The 14,044-nt window shown below is 39.9% G+C and overlaps 1 protein-coding gene across 1 annotated transcript in view; it reads right to left on the reverse strand.

The window, feature by feature from the left end:
* Nucleotides 1–10,128: 10,128 nt before the first annotated feature.
* Nucleotides 10,129–14,044, reverse strand: part of LOC109916804 (cationic amino acid transporter 2) — a 38,340-nt gene continuing 34,424 nt past the window's right edge. Inside the window, exon 11 of the mRNA XM_020516553.2 lies at nucleotides 10,129–10,292. Coding sequence (XP_020372142.2) covers nucleotides 10,129–10,292 — 164 coding nt within the window. The remainder of the gene's footprint in view (nucleotides 10,293–14,044) is intronic.

A 14,044-nucleotide genomic window follows, 5' to 3' on the forward strand; every position in this document is an offset into this window, starting at 1 on the left:
GAAACTTACACACTCGGTCCCAGCTCCAAATGATCTGACAACATGTTGACATAGTTCGTTATTCACAATGTCAGCAGCATTTTTTAAAGTAAAGGTATAGTTAACATTTTACTTTACAGCAGCAACTGGAGTACCTTGGCAGTGGAGTAAATAACATTATCGTTTAATTGATTGAGTTTCAATTTTGTAAGATTTGGTGTTTGAGTATTGCTGAAAAAAGATACATTTTGTCAAAGATAGCAAGAACTGCAGATGCTGGAGTCAGAGATAACACAGTGTGGAGCTGGAGGAACACAGCAGACCAGGCAGCATCAGAGGAGCAGGAAAGTTGACGTTTCATGTCGGGACCCTACTTCTTCTGAAGTTCCAGCAACATTTTACTCCCTAACAATTAAAATCTTATCAGTAGGACCAAACACAAGTTGGAAAGATCTATTGTGTAGAATAACAGCTGTGAAAAATCAAGTCTCATGTCCCAAATGAGTTGAGCCTTCCATGTAGGACCTTGCCAAAGGCCTTACTGTGGTCCATGTAAATCACATCAACTTCATTACCTTCATCAATATATTTAGTCACTTTTTCAAAAAACTCAATCAAATTAGTCAGACAGGATCTCTCTCCAACAAATCTGTGCTGACTATCCTTGATCAATTCCTGCCTTTCCAAGTGTTGATTAATCCTATCCCTCAGAATTTTACTCGACAATTTCCCTACCATTGATGTCAGACTAACTGGTCTATAACTACTTGGCCTATCCCTGCTGCCCTTTTTGAACAGAGGAACTGCATTCACTATCCTCCAGTCAACTGGCACTTCACGTGTGACCAGGGATGTATTAAATATCTTTTCCAGGGTCCCATCAATCTCCTCTCTTGACTCCCATAGCAGCCTAGGGTGTACCTCATCAGGTGCTAGGGATTTATGCACCTTTACACCCGCTAAAATACAAATACCTTCTCCTTATTAACCTGAACATGCTGTGTAGAACCTCACCATTCCAACTGAAATCTCCATCTATAAAGTCTTTCTCCATTAAGAAAACAGATGTGGAATATTCATTTAAGACCTCACCCACATCTTCTGGTCCCACACTCAAATTGTCCCCTTGCTCTCTAAAGGTCCCTTTCTCTGGTAAATCCTCTTGCTGTTAATATTCTTTATAAAATTCCTTTCGATTTCCTTAATCCTAAATGCTGAAGATATTTTGTGGCCCCTCTTTGCCCTCCTCATTTCTTTTTCAAGCAAATCACACACACACAAACACACACACACACACACACACACACACACAGTATATCTCTGAAGGATGTTCTCCTGATTTTAATAGCTGTATCTGACATAGGCTTCCTTTTTCTTTATCAGACTCTTAATATCCCTCAACATCTAGGGTTCCCTGGATTTGCCACCCTTGCCCTTCACTCTTAGACAAACAAGCTTGCCCTGAACTCTCTACTTTTAAAAGACTCCCACTTTCCAAATGTAGACTAACCTGCGAATAGCTGCTCCCAAGTCTATGTCTGCCAGGTCCTGTTTAATGATAATGAAATTGGCATTCCTTAGTTTAGAGACTGAACTTATGCACAATTCTTATCCTTTTCCATAATGACTTTGAAACATAAAGAGTTATGGTCACTGACCCCAAAATGTTCACCCACTAACATTCCAACCACTTAACCAGCCTCATTCCTGAGGCTTTGGACCAGACTGCTATTTTGTATGGCTATCTACCTAATGGCACACAAAGCTATTCTGGATGCACTTTAAAGTTCCACCCTGTCTAATCCTTTCACACTAAGGCAATCCCAGTTAATGTTAACAAATTTGAAATCCCCTACACTATAACCCTATTCGTTTCAGACCCCTCTGTGAGTTGTCTACATAATCTGCTCTCATGTGTCCCTCTGACGTTTGGGAGGCCTGTAGTATAATCCCAGCAAAGTTATCACCTCTTCTTTGTTTCTAAACTCTAGCCAGATTACCTCATTTGAAGAGCTTTCTAAGACATCCTCCCCCTCATTACTGCAGTGATGGTCTCCTTTATCAATAATGCAATGCCAACACCTCCATTATATCACCTGCTATCATGCCTGAAACTTATATACTCTGAAATGTTGAGCTATCTGTCCTGCTGTTCCTTCAACCATGTCTCAGTGATTGCAACAGTATCATATCCCCATATGCTGATCAATGCTGTAAGTTCAACCGCTTTACCAGTCAGGCTCCTTGCATTAAAGAAGATACAATTTAGTTTACCAGTCCTCCCATGTGCCTTATCATGCCCATGTCTTCTCTGTCTGCTGGACTGTCCTAATATTCCATCTACATCTGACTGTATCTTGCTCCTGACTTTACGTCTACTGTTTGCCCATCCCCCTGTCAAATTAGTTTAAAGCGTCCCCAAAAGCAGGAGCGAAGATATGGCATTGAGTTTCTTGAGTATTTTTGCAGCTGCCTTCATCCAGGCAGGTGGGGAGGTATTCCATTATATTCCTGACTGATGCCTCGTATATAGTACACAAGAGACAGGAAGTAAGTAACTCAGTACAGAATTTCCAGTGTGTGACCTGCTGTTGTAGTCATAGCATTTATTTGGTTAGTTCACTTCAGTTTCTGGTCAACGGTAGCTCTCAGGAGATTGGTGAGAGCTTCAGTGATGTAAAATCACTGAATTTCTAGAGGAGATGGGTAGATTCCCTCTTGTTAGGGAAAGATATTGCCTGGTATTTGTGTGGTGTGAATGTAACTTGTCACTTAGCAGCCCAAGCCTGAACATTGTCCAGATCTTACTGAATATTGACATAAGTTGATTTAGTCTTAGGACTTATGAATAGTGCTGAATATTGTGCAATTATCAGCAAACGTTCCTGCTTTTCACCTTATGATTAAAGGGAAGTCATTGGACGTAGCCGCCAAAAGAAGGACTCAAGCAGAGATGTTCTGGAGCTGAGTTGAATGATTTCCAACAACCACAACATTCTTCCTTTGTGTTAGGTATGGCTGCAATCAGCGAAGAGCTTTCCATCTGATTCCCATAGACTCTAATTTTGCTTGGGATCCTTGATGCCACACTCAGGCAAATGCTGCAGTGATGTCACGGACACTCACTCTCAACTCACCTCTGGAATTCAGCTTTTTTTGTCCATGTTTGGACCAAATCTGTAAAGAAGCCTGGTGGAACCCAAACAGGGTATCAGGGAGCAAGTTATTTCTCAGCAAGTACTGCTGGATAGTACTATCAATGATTCCCTCCATTACTTTGCTGATAATTAAAGGTAGGCTGATAAGGATGTTAATGGCTGGGTTAGATCTGTTTTGCTTTTTGCAGACAGGTCACAACTGGACAGTTTATCAGATTTTCAGGCTGATACCAGTGTTGTCGCTGCAATGAAGCAGCTTAGCTAGGGGTGCAGCTAATTCTGCAAAACAAATCTTCACGGCTGGAATGTTTCAGTGCCTGTATCTGTTGCAGTATCTAATGCTTCTTGATGTTGCATGGATTGAATTGATTATCTTCATGCATTAACTTTATGCACAATTTATGTATGTAAATTTTATATATTACTGACTTTGATGTTTCTGTTTTAGTTTTAAGATTGTATACAACATGGTTACTCTTTTTAATTTTAAGTTTTCAATTAACTCTGTTTAATGTACCATCAGTCACAATTAAAACGCACACATTAGCAGATAGTTTCTTCAACCAGAAACTCTAATAAGCACTTGCATTAATGAGAGTTCTGGAAGTCACACAATATTGAGACCTCACTTGGGCGATTCATTAGGGATATTATTACTGATATCATTCCCTCTCTTCCCTCAAACAAGTGGAAGTGACATTAAACCATATCATTATTTCAGTAGGTCATAAAAGCTATGCACTCACTCCCCATTATCTGCAGATTTACTACCCATGGATCCGCATTCTTGTGAGGTTGGCCTCACACCCATCTTTTTTGTAACTCGTACACCCATCAGTTTGATTGCTCAGCCCTTCATCAGAGATAGGTGAGCTAAATAGGTGTGGTATCCAAATTTATTGTTTTCTGCAGGAAGTCCATGCTCCTGTTCCCAGGATGAATGAAGATATAGTATAATGAGATTTTGATCCCATGAGTAGCTGACATCTTGGAGAACCAGTTGGGAGGTAATGGGAAGTGACATCAGTAAATAATTGACCCTTTAAGAAACCAATCAAAATCAATCAAACACTGCCCAACCAATCAGAGATCAGGAACATCACTGATCATGTAGAGACAGTAGGAACTGCCGATACCGGAGTCTGAGATAACAAGGTGTGGAGCCAGCTCCACACCTTGTTATCACTGATCATGTAGTTGGGTTTTGGCTTGGAAAATGAGCAAATTAATATTCCACATTTTCTGACTCAAAGAATTCACATTTAAATTGTACCGATGCACAAAAGGATGCCAACAACATTTCTGATTTAATGATCCATGCCCATGTCAATGCTAAGAAGTCCATAATTGAAAGGTTATCAAAGGTGGGCAGCTGTGTAGATTTGAGATTGCAATCAGACCAACCATGATCTTGTTGAGTAGTAGGGGAGGCTGAATAGGCTGAATAGCCTCTATATGTTAGATAATGATTCAACAGTAATGAAAGAGCAGGAATATATGATCACAAATGGTGTAGAACTTGAGTTTTCTTTCTCTCTGTGATGGGTGAGTTACAAAGCTGGCAGCTGTCCTCGGTAAGATAAATTATCTAACATAACAATAGTGATTGGTACTTGAAAATCAATCCATTGGTTGTGAAAGGCTTTGGGATCTCCTGAAGACAAGGGAAGGCACTAGTTAAATGCCCATGAATGCCTATATGCACAAAAACATAAAACAATGAGCCATTGAAAGACTAGAAAAAGGTTTTTAAAGCGTTCAGAATGTTAAAAGTCTCCATTCAGGAAGTATAAAGTTGGTTGGGACATGGAATATTCCCTGGAGTGCAGTCTGGATTGGAAGAAGGTGAAAAACCAAGTTGTTATATTGCAAGCATTGGTGAGAAAATATTACAGTATATCATTTACATAGCTTCTAACATAAAGGAAAAGTGGGCACAAAAACAAGCCAAGAAAATGACAACAAGAAATAAATAGCAATACAGGAGGTTCATACTGATGTAAGAATTTTTATAAAACATGTAAATATAATTGAAACAGAATAGCACCATAGCCCTTTTGGCCGTGCTAGTTAATGCCTTGTGAAACTCACTCATAAAAATCAGAATGGTCCCAAGTTCATGAGAGCAGGATTTGCTATCGGGATGCCCCTGCTCACCTCAGTTATCATGGGAGAGGAACAGGAGAAGTCAACCATAGTTCCCATTGATCATTATGAATCTATGACTGTACATATGTAAGTGCAAGTGTGCAGATTTTAATTCTCATCATCAGGTAAGGTCAGATGTGGCATCTCCTTTCACCATGATCAAAAGTCTTGAGGAAGTTCACCAACATAAGAAGTACCACCAGTTCAACAAAGAGCCTGAAGGGTACTAGTAGCAATTTGATTCTCTTTCATTTATGAATTCAGTTTTGATTAGCCCTGCAAGGTAAAGCCCAAATAATCTTTTGGCCTCCTTTACTGCAGCACAAATCACAGGTTTGCATTTATGCATATTTTGCATGTACAGTATACATATGCATAGCAATGGCACAAAGTTGGGGGTGGGGGGGTGCGAGTTAATTCAGTTGGCAGAACGTCTGCCTTGAAATGCAAAGTAACACTAACAGTATGGGTTCAACTCCTGGACCAATAAAGGTCGAACCTTCTCAACCTTGCCCGAAGCCTGAGGAGTAGTGACCCTCAGGTTAAATTCACCACCAATTATCCCTTTGTCATAAGAAAGCAGCACTATGGTCCTCTGGCACTGTGACAACTCCACCTTATCGCCAAAACACATAGCTCCTATTTTAGCAAGGTGACCCTTTGGGTCCAAAAAATCTTTGATCATTCTTCCAAATATGCTGAAATAAAAACAGGACACTTTGTCACAGAGATAAAAGGTGACCAGCCGGGAATATAAACTTTTTCTCTCTTTGCAGATGCTACCTCGCTTCCTGAATATTTCCAGAATTTACTGTGCTTATCTGAATGGAAAGGCTTTTTTGTGTCAGAGTGAATCATTTTCCATAGAATACCCAGCATCTGGCCTGATCTAGTAGCCACAGTATTATTGCAATTGGATCAGTTAATTTCCTGGTCATTGGTGACCTCCAGGATGTTGTCAGTGGAGGGTTTGGTAATCATAATATAATTGAGTGTCAAGGGGAAAAAAAATAACAGGAATCCTGCTTTATATATTAATAAGAAACATCAAATTAAAAGTTAAAAAGTTTAATTCAAAGATTACAATTTAATTTTAGAAACTCCAGAAAATCATATTTGTCCCAATAGTTGGTAAATAACATGTTGTTCACAGTACAAATTTATAGAAAACACCATTCAGTATTAAAGTAGATTTGGTAATACACCTTTTTCACTTCTGCATTGAATTTCACTTGCATACCTGGCTTAGTTTCAATATTCACTTTATTGATGAGCAAATATAAACTGATTTAATATAAGAATTGAAATTAACCATTTTGTTTGTGAAATGTTCCATCACAGTGCAATAATATGAGAAATAAAAAATAGTTAATGTATGTGATTAAAGATCTTTGCAACACCAATCAGTGAATGTTAAATACCTCAAGTCCATTGAGTTGCCAATAACTGCTCCCATTTGGTTTCTGGTGAGGAGGCTGCCTAACTCATCCCCTTAAGGGAAGAGATTGTGGGCATGTTTTTATTTATTTTTGCTTTAAAATAATTTTAATGGTAGTAACTTTGGACAGATTATTCTTTCTTTGCAGCTGCCTGTCTCATTGTTGCCAGCATATTTCTCTCTTTGTCTTCACACCAATATGATTGCCAACTCACTTTTTTGAATATTTTTGATGTATGCTTCTCTTTAAAGAACTTAAGCAATTCTATTGCACATCTTTCATGGGGTGCAAAACACAGACTTTATGAATCAGACCTTTGACAATCTTTGTATGCTTGGTTAGGTGCCCGTTTCCACTGCACTGTCTTGGGCTGATCTCATTCTTGGCAATGAGGTGACGTTTACGCAGTTCAGCTCCCATGGAATGTCTGATATTTTTAAAAATGTATTCATGGGATCTGAGTGTCAATGGCTAGGCCAGCATTTATTGCACAGAGGGCAATTAAAAGTCAACCACACTGCTGTGGGTCTGGAGTCACGTGCAGGCCGGACCAGGTAAGGATGGCAGTTTCCTTCCCTAAACTGAATTGACAATGGATTCATGGTCACCATTAGACTCTTTATTCCAGATATTTATTGAATTCAAATTCCACCATCTGCTACCATGGGTTTGAATCCACGTCCCCAGAACATTACCTGGGCCTCTGGACTAACAGTCCAATGTTAATACTACTGGTCCGTTGCCACCCCATTTGCCATTTTACTTCTTTGTTATGGTATTGGGACTGGAAATAACATTTCCTTAAAAATGCCAAGAATTATCTTTCTCCAAGTAACGTCCTCGACAAATTGAGGATTGCCCCGGAAATTGAACCCAATGCTGTTGTTGGTATTCTGAGCCATACACTAATAACACACTTTAGGGGAGGCAATGGCCTAGTGGTATTATTGTTGGACTGTCAATCCAGAGACCTGGATACCGTTCTGGGGAACCGGGTTTGAATCCCACCATGGCAGATGGTGGAATTTGAATTCAATAAGAATCTGACAATGACCATGAATCCATTGTCAGTTGTTGGGAAGAATCCATCTGCTTCACTAATGTCCTTTAGGGAAGGAAACTGCCATGCTTACCTACATGTGACTCCAGACCAACGGCTATATGGTTGACTCTGAACTGCCTTCTGGGCAATTAGGGATGGACAATAAATGTTGCCTAGCCAGTGACATCCTGATCCTGTTAATGAATAAAGGCAAAAAAAAATAATCTGGCCAACTAAGGAAACTAGTTCGAGTATACCAAATTGATCTTTGTGATAATCCATGAAAGTTTCATGGTCACTATTACTGAGATTAGCTTATTTTTATTCACGCAACAATAAATAACAAAAAAAAATCAGAAGCTAAATATGTCAACTCATACTGAAGACTATGTTTTAATGCTATGCACCTGTAAGGAAGAAGTGTTCTTAAGCAAATTTACATTATATTTGAAATTGCCCAAATTCATTTAATAGAGATCTTAGAAACAAAGCCAGCTGTTTATGCTGGCATCAAAAACTGATCTGGATCTAAAGACAAAACCCAAAGTTGAAAGGACAGTTTTCTATCGGAGGTCAGCACCCAATCTCATGTAATTGTGATATTTCCGATATGTCACCAATGACAGAAATAAAACACAATTCCATTATTTACTTATTTCTGCCTTCTATAAATGTGTACATTTTTCTTACAATCCTCTCAGCATCTTCAGTAAGCTATCAAATATATATTACAATTAATTTTTGTACAGGATAAAATATTAAAACCAAGGGATAGAATGTATTGTGTGGGATATTATTACCAAAATCTACTCATTATTGTGATTTTAAAAACCCAAAGAACTGCAGATGCTGGAAATCAGAAACCAAAATAAAAATTTCTGAAATAAGTCAGCGGATCTGGTAGCATCTGTGGAGAGAAAGCACAGTTAACATTTTGGGTCCGTTAACACAGTTCTCTCCACAGATGCTGCCAGGTTATAATGATACCTGATAAATAAATATAAGAAACTATTATTCATGTTCATTTTAATTATTGTATTTTGTAGACTAATGTTGCAATTTTGATTGTGTTTTTTGCCATATTGTAATATCTGGAACTTAACAGTTCAAATGATCTGTGTCATCACCAAGTACCAGAAGCTCTTGAAATATAAGTTTTGCTTACTTCCCTATGTGGATCTGTTAAGACTGCGAGCAAACCACTTGAAGAATTGTTAGAAGGAATCTGAATCCACCTTTTGTAATGCCATTCAAACCTGTAGTCAACATGGCCTAGAGAGAAACTAGCTTTGAGTAAATGCACAACATAATTATGTTAACATATAGCAGGGTGCAAGTTAAAGCTATGCCAGCTTTGGTTCAATGGTTAATGCTCTCACTATTGAGTCAGTACGTTGGAGCTTTCAATGCCATCCTGAGGATAAAGTCTGGGATGAACGTCAGTACTGCTCAGTTGAGCTGCTATCTTTTAGATGAGACCTTTAAAGCAAGGTCTATCAGATGACTACAAGGGATCCCAAAGAAGAGCCAGGGTGTTCTAACCAACATTTACACCTCAACTAACATCATCACAATAAATCAATTGCTCATTGTCGCATGGAAGTGGGAGCTTGCTGTGCACTAGTTAGTTGTTACAATTCCTACATTTGAAGAGCGACCAGTCCCAGGAATGTGATAAGTGGCTACATGTCTGTAAGTCTTTCCATTTTCAAGGGATAACTGATTGGGTCACAGCTCTTTCGGAATCTACTTTGCATACAAAAATTTGAACAAGTATTTGTTCACAGAATTACTTTTTGATTCACAGAAAGCAGAACTTAGAGATTAAACAGAATAAATCTAAAAAGGAACCCTTACACAAAGATCCTGTTTTATATCTCAGGAGTTCTTTGTGTGGTGATTGAGCAGAACTGTTATAGCAAAGCACATTCATATTGACCTTTCTGCCTTAGGGTTTGTCTAATACTTTTCTGAAGGTGGTATTTAATAATTAATAGTCAAATTTTGTTTGATGGCACTCCCGCAAAGATTCTTGGGGTGTGTGACTGTGTTAAAGATCAAAAGTCACGGGACACCAGGTTATAGTCCAACAGATTTATTTGAAATCACAAGCTTTCAGAGCACTGTGCCTTTGTCACGTGAAGCCTTCATCTGACAAAAGGCCAGTGCTTCGAAAGCTTGTGATTTCAAATAAGCCTGTTGGACTATAACCTAGTATCGTGTGACTTTTGACCATGTCCACCCCAGTCCAACACTGACGTGTCCACATTATAACTATGTTAAAGATTCTGTATAAAAGAAATTTGACTTTATTTTGTAGAGGAACTGTATTGTTCATATTCGATTGGTTCAGAAGTGGTTATTACTGGCTTGTCCTTGTTAGATCATTGGTTCCTAGACAAGCCTCATCCTTTTTCTCCTTCTCAGCTGGCTTTTCATTCTCAAATGGAGTCGGAACAGAGCAGTCTTGATGACAGTGACCTTCCAGGCTGTGTCGAATGCCATAGCCAAAATATATCAGCAAACCTGTTGAATGAAGTGAGAATTTTTACATTTCAACATTAGTAAGTCAATGTATGGTAAAGGACCAGATAAATTTCTCAGTCCGCCCTTAACTATGGAGTGATCTATTTGTACTGCATGCAAAACAAAACTTTTTATTGTATCTACATGTGACAATATTAAATCAAGTCAAAACTAAGGAGCTGATTTCCACTCTCCTCCCAATGTGAACAGAAACAACCTGAACATGAGTTTGTGTCACTTGCAGCCTCAGTTACCCAACTATTACAGCTAGCACCATAAGACATAAGAGCAGAAGCAGGCTATTCAGCCCATCATTCCTGCTCTGCCGTTCAATGAGATCATGTTTCATTTGATCATCCTCAAATCTATTTTCTTGATTTTTCCCCATAACCCTTGATTCCTTCACTGGTTAAAAGAAATGTCTATCTCAGCCTTGAATATACATAATAATCCAGCCCCTGCTGCACCCTGCAGTAAATAATTCTGCAAATTCACTGCCATCTGAGAGATGAAATCCCTCCCCATCTCTATCTTAAAAGGGCAATCCCTTATTCTGAGATTACGCCCTCTGGTCTGAGACTGCCCTTCAAGGGGTAACAACCTTTCTATATCTACCCTGTCAAAATTCCCTAAGAGTTTTGAATGGATCTACCCAAGATGATTAAAACAGGGAGCTCAGCAGGGAGGCTACTTGCAACATGCAATTTGAGGCACAATGATTAATATATGACTATCACCACAATTTCAAGGTATCAATGGTCAGAGTCTGCCGAGTAATGATATTTATGGGGTATCAGTGACCATTTAGTGAGCAGCAGTATCTCTGTATTAACACCCCTGCCTCTGAATTAAGGCTGTGTGTTCGAGATCCACTTCAGAAATTTCATAGTTCACCTGTTTTTCTAATCAACCTGTTCAGAGGTGTTGAACCCAGACTTCCTGGTCCAGGGGTAGGAACACTGCCGCTGCACCACAAGACGGCCCTAACTTCCTGGTACATTGGATAAAATGCACCTGTTGTCTCGTATGAATGTGAAAGAACTGTGCAGAGCTCCCCATAGCTAGCCCAGTCAATATTTATCCCTCAACCAATGTCACTAAACATACATTAGTTACTAGTGTTTGCATTGTTTTTGTATGAACTAGTCATTTGTAATCTAGATGCTGTATTCTCTATATGGCAAGGGTAACTACAATTTAAAAGCATGTCATTGGTCATAAAGTGTTTTGGGATGTCCTGGGATTATAAAAGGGATTCTATACAAGCAACATGTTTTCTTTATTAATAATCTGGCAGTGTCTGGAGATAGTACCAAAAATGGGTAAAATCAACAAAGATTCAATTTTCTAGGAACAAAAAATTAAATTGTGCCCAGGCAACAAACAGCCCTGCCAGCATGATGTTACAATTGAGGTCCCCATCTGCCAATCAAAGAATGAGGTGCTAATCCTCAAAGTTCATAGAATCCCCACTGTGTAAAGCAGGCAAATTGGCCCATGAAGGCCACACCAACCCTCCAAAGAGCATCTCACTCTTTCCCTGTATTTCCCATTGGCTAACTCACCTAGTCTGGACACTATGGGCAATTTAGCATGGCGAATCCACCTAACCTGCACATCTTTGGACTGTGGGAGGAAACCAGAGCACCCAAAGGAAACCCACGCAGACATGGGGAGAACATGCAAATTCCACATAGACAGTTGCCTGAAGCTAGAATCAAAGCTGGATCCCTGGCACCATGAGGCAGTAGTGCTAACCACTGAGCCACTATGCCACCCAAGTTGTGAGCAACTCCTTTAGGACAGTGTAGAAGGTGAAAGAGAAAGTTTAGAATGTGATATCAGGTCAAGGAATTAGAAGGTTTATAACCCTGAGCTGCTTTCAATCATCTTCTCACTATCAATGACAATTTATGTTACGATCTGGCTAGGGAATAGTGACCTTTCCTTTTTAAGTAGATCAAGTGAGAGATCTCTTATAAGGCTCAAGATGCTACATTTTTGGAATGAACAGTAATAACTTTCACAATACAACATTAAAACAATATTAAAATGTATAATCCATATGCAACTTATTTCTAACACACAGAATTAACTTGTGGTAAACAGGAGATTGGACTATGATCAAATACCCATATTTCTCATCAAACAGTAAATGAAATCAAGATGAATCCCATAGATTTCTCAGCTGTTACCCAAAAATGTTGATGCTACATTGGTTACTAAAACTCATTAATCCACAAGTGGGTACAATTCTTAATTTCTGATGATCTGGACTCAAAACACCTTCCAAAGAGCCACTCCATTATGGACTGTCTCAGTGATAGTGCCTGTTATGGCTGATCACCTCCCAACACCACCAAGCCTGTACTGCTCCCGAATGTTTCTGAGCTCCAATTTTGCTCAGTTGCATTCAACAAACACTGGTTGTGTAATTTCACCCACTGTCTTCTCCACCACCACCTTTTCTCAGCTGCATTGAAATTTGCTTACAGGCTTCTTCCATCCCCTCGTGCCCTCGCACAACACAAAGCTAGTGATCGGAGCGGAGTGGGGGACAGCAGCTGAGGGCTGCTGCGAAGTGGGCTGGCGGCATGGTGTGGAGCGGGGACAGTTGTTAGACTGAGGACTGGTGTGGGCAGTCAGTGGATTGTGAACCCAGTCAGACCACGTGTGGAAGCCCCCTGCGCTGATCTACTGCACTGTAATGTTTATGTGTAATCTGTTTATCTGACTGTAATGTTTGCCCTTTTAAATTTATTTCTTATTTTCTAACTTATACTATGAATCACTGTAATGCAATGTAACTGTTCTGTATTTTTCTATTTTGGATCTAAAATTTGAACCTAGGTACTTTGTACCGAAGATGGCACTGTGAGGGACAATATTGTGAACTTTTCGCTGTACACCTGTACTTCTGGACTTGAGTACACGTGACAATAAACCTAATTTCAATTCTAATTCCCACTTTCTGAGGTCACTGGGAGACTATTTCTGAGTACCGCACGAATGTTTAGCTTGCTACTACTTATTGGAATCTCCTCCCAAGTTCTAACAGCACAGAGCCATGCACATGATCTTGATCCACATGATCTTGACTCCTCACTGACTCTCTGTTCAGTTCAGTTGCCTTCGCAGCAGTGTAGTTAAAAAGAAGCAGTCCTGTCATGGAGTCTACTCTTTGTCTCCTTCTCCAATACTCTGTCCTTCAAGCTCCATTTCAGTGACTCCTGAACTGCCCTGAGTGAACTAAATGAAACCTTTCAATAAACCTGGTAGCTTGCTGGTTAGTCGTGCCGGAGATCTGGGCTCAATTCCATTCTTGGGTGACTGTATAAAATCATAGAATCCCTACAGTGTGGAAACAGGCCCTTCAGCCCAACAAGTCCACACCGACCCTCACAGCATCCCACCCAGACCTGTCCCCTATAGCCCACCTAATCTACACATCCCTGAACACTATGGACAATTTTCCATGGCCAAGACACCTAGCCTGCACATATTTGTACTGTGGGAAGAAACCGGAGCAAACCCACACAGACACAGGGAGAATGTGCAAACTCCACACAGACAGTCACCAGGGGTAGAATTGAACCTGCTTCTCTGGTGCTGTGAGGCAGCAGTGCTAACCACCGAGCCACGGTGCTGCCCCTAAGTTTGCACATTCTCCCTGTATCTGCATGGTTTTACCTAGGTCCACCCACAGTCCAAAGATGTGCAGGTTAGGTGGATTGGCCATGCTAAATTGCCCA

The sequence above is a fragment of the Rhincodon typus genome, chromosome 12 (assembly GCF_021869965.1).
Source record: "Rhincodon typus isolate 14 chromosome 12, sRhiTyp1.1, whole genome shotgun sequence".
In the NCBI taxonomy this organism is placed as follows: Eukaryota; Metazoa; Chordata; class Chondrichthyes; order Orectolobiformes; family Rhincodontidae; genus Rhincodon; species Rhincodon typus.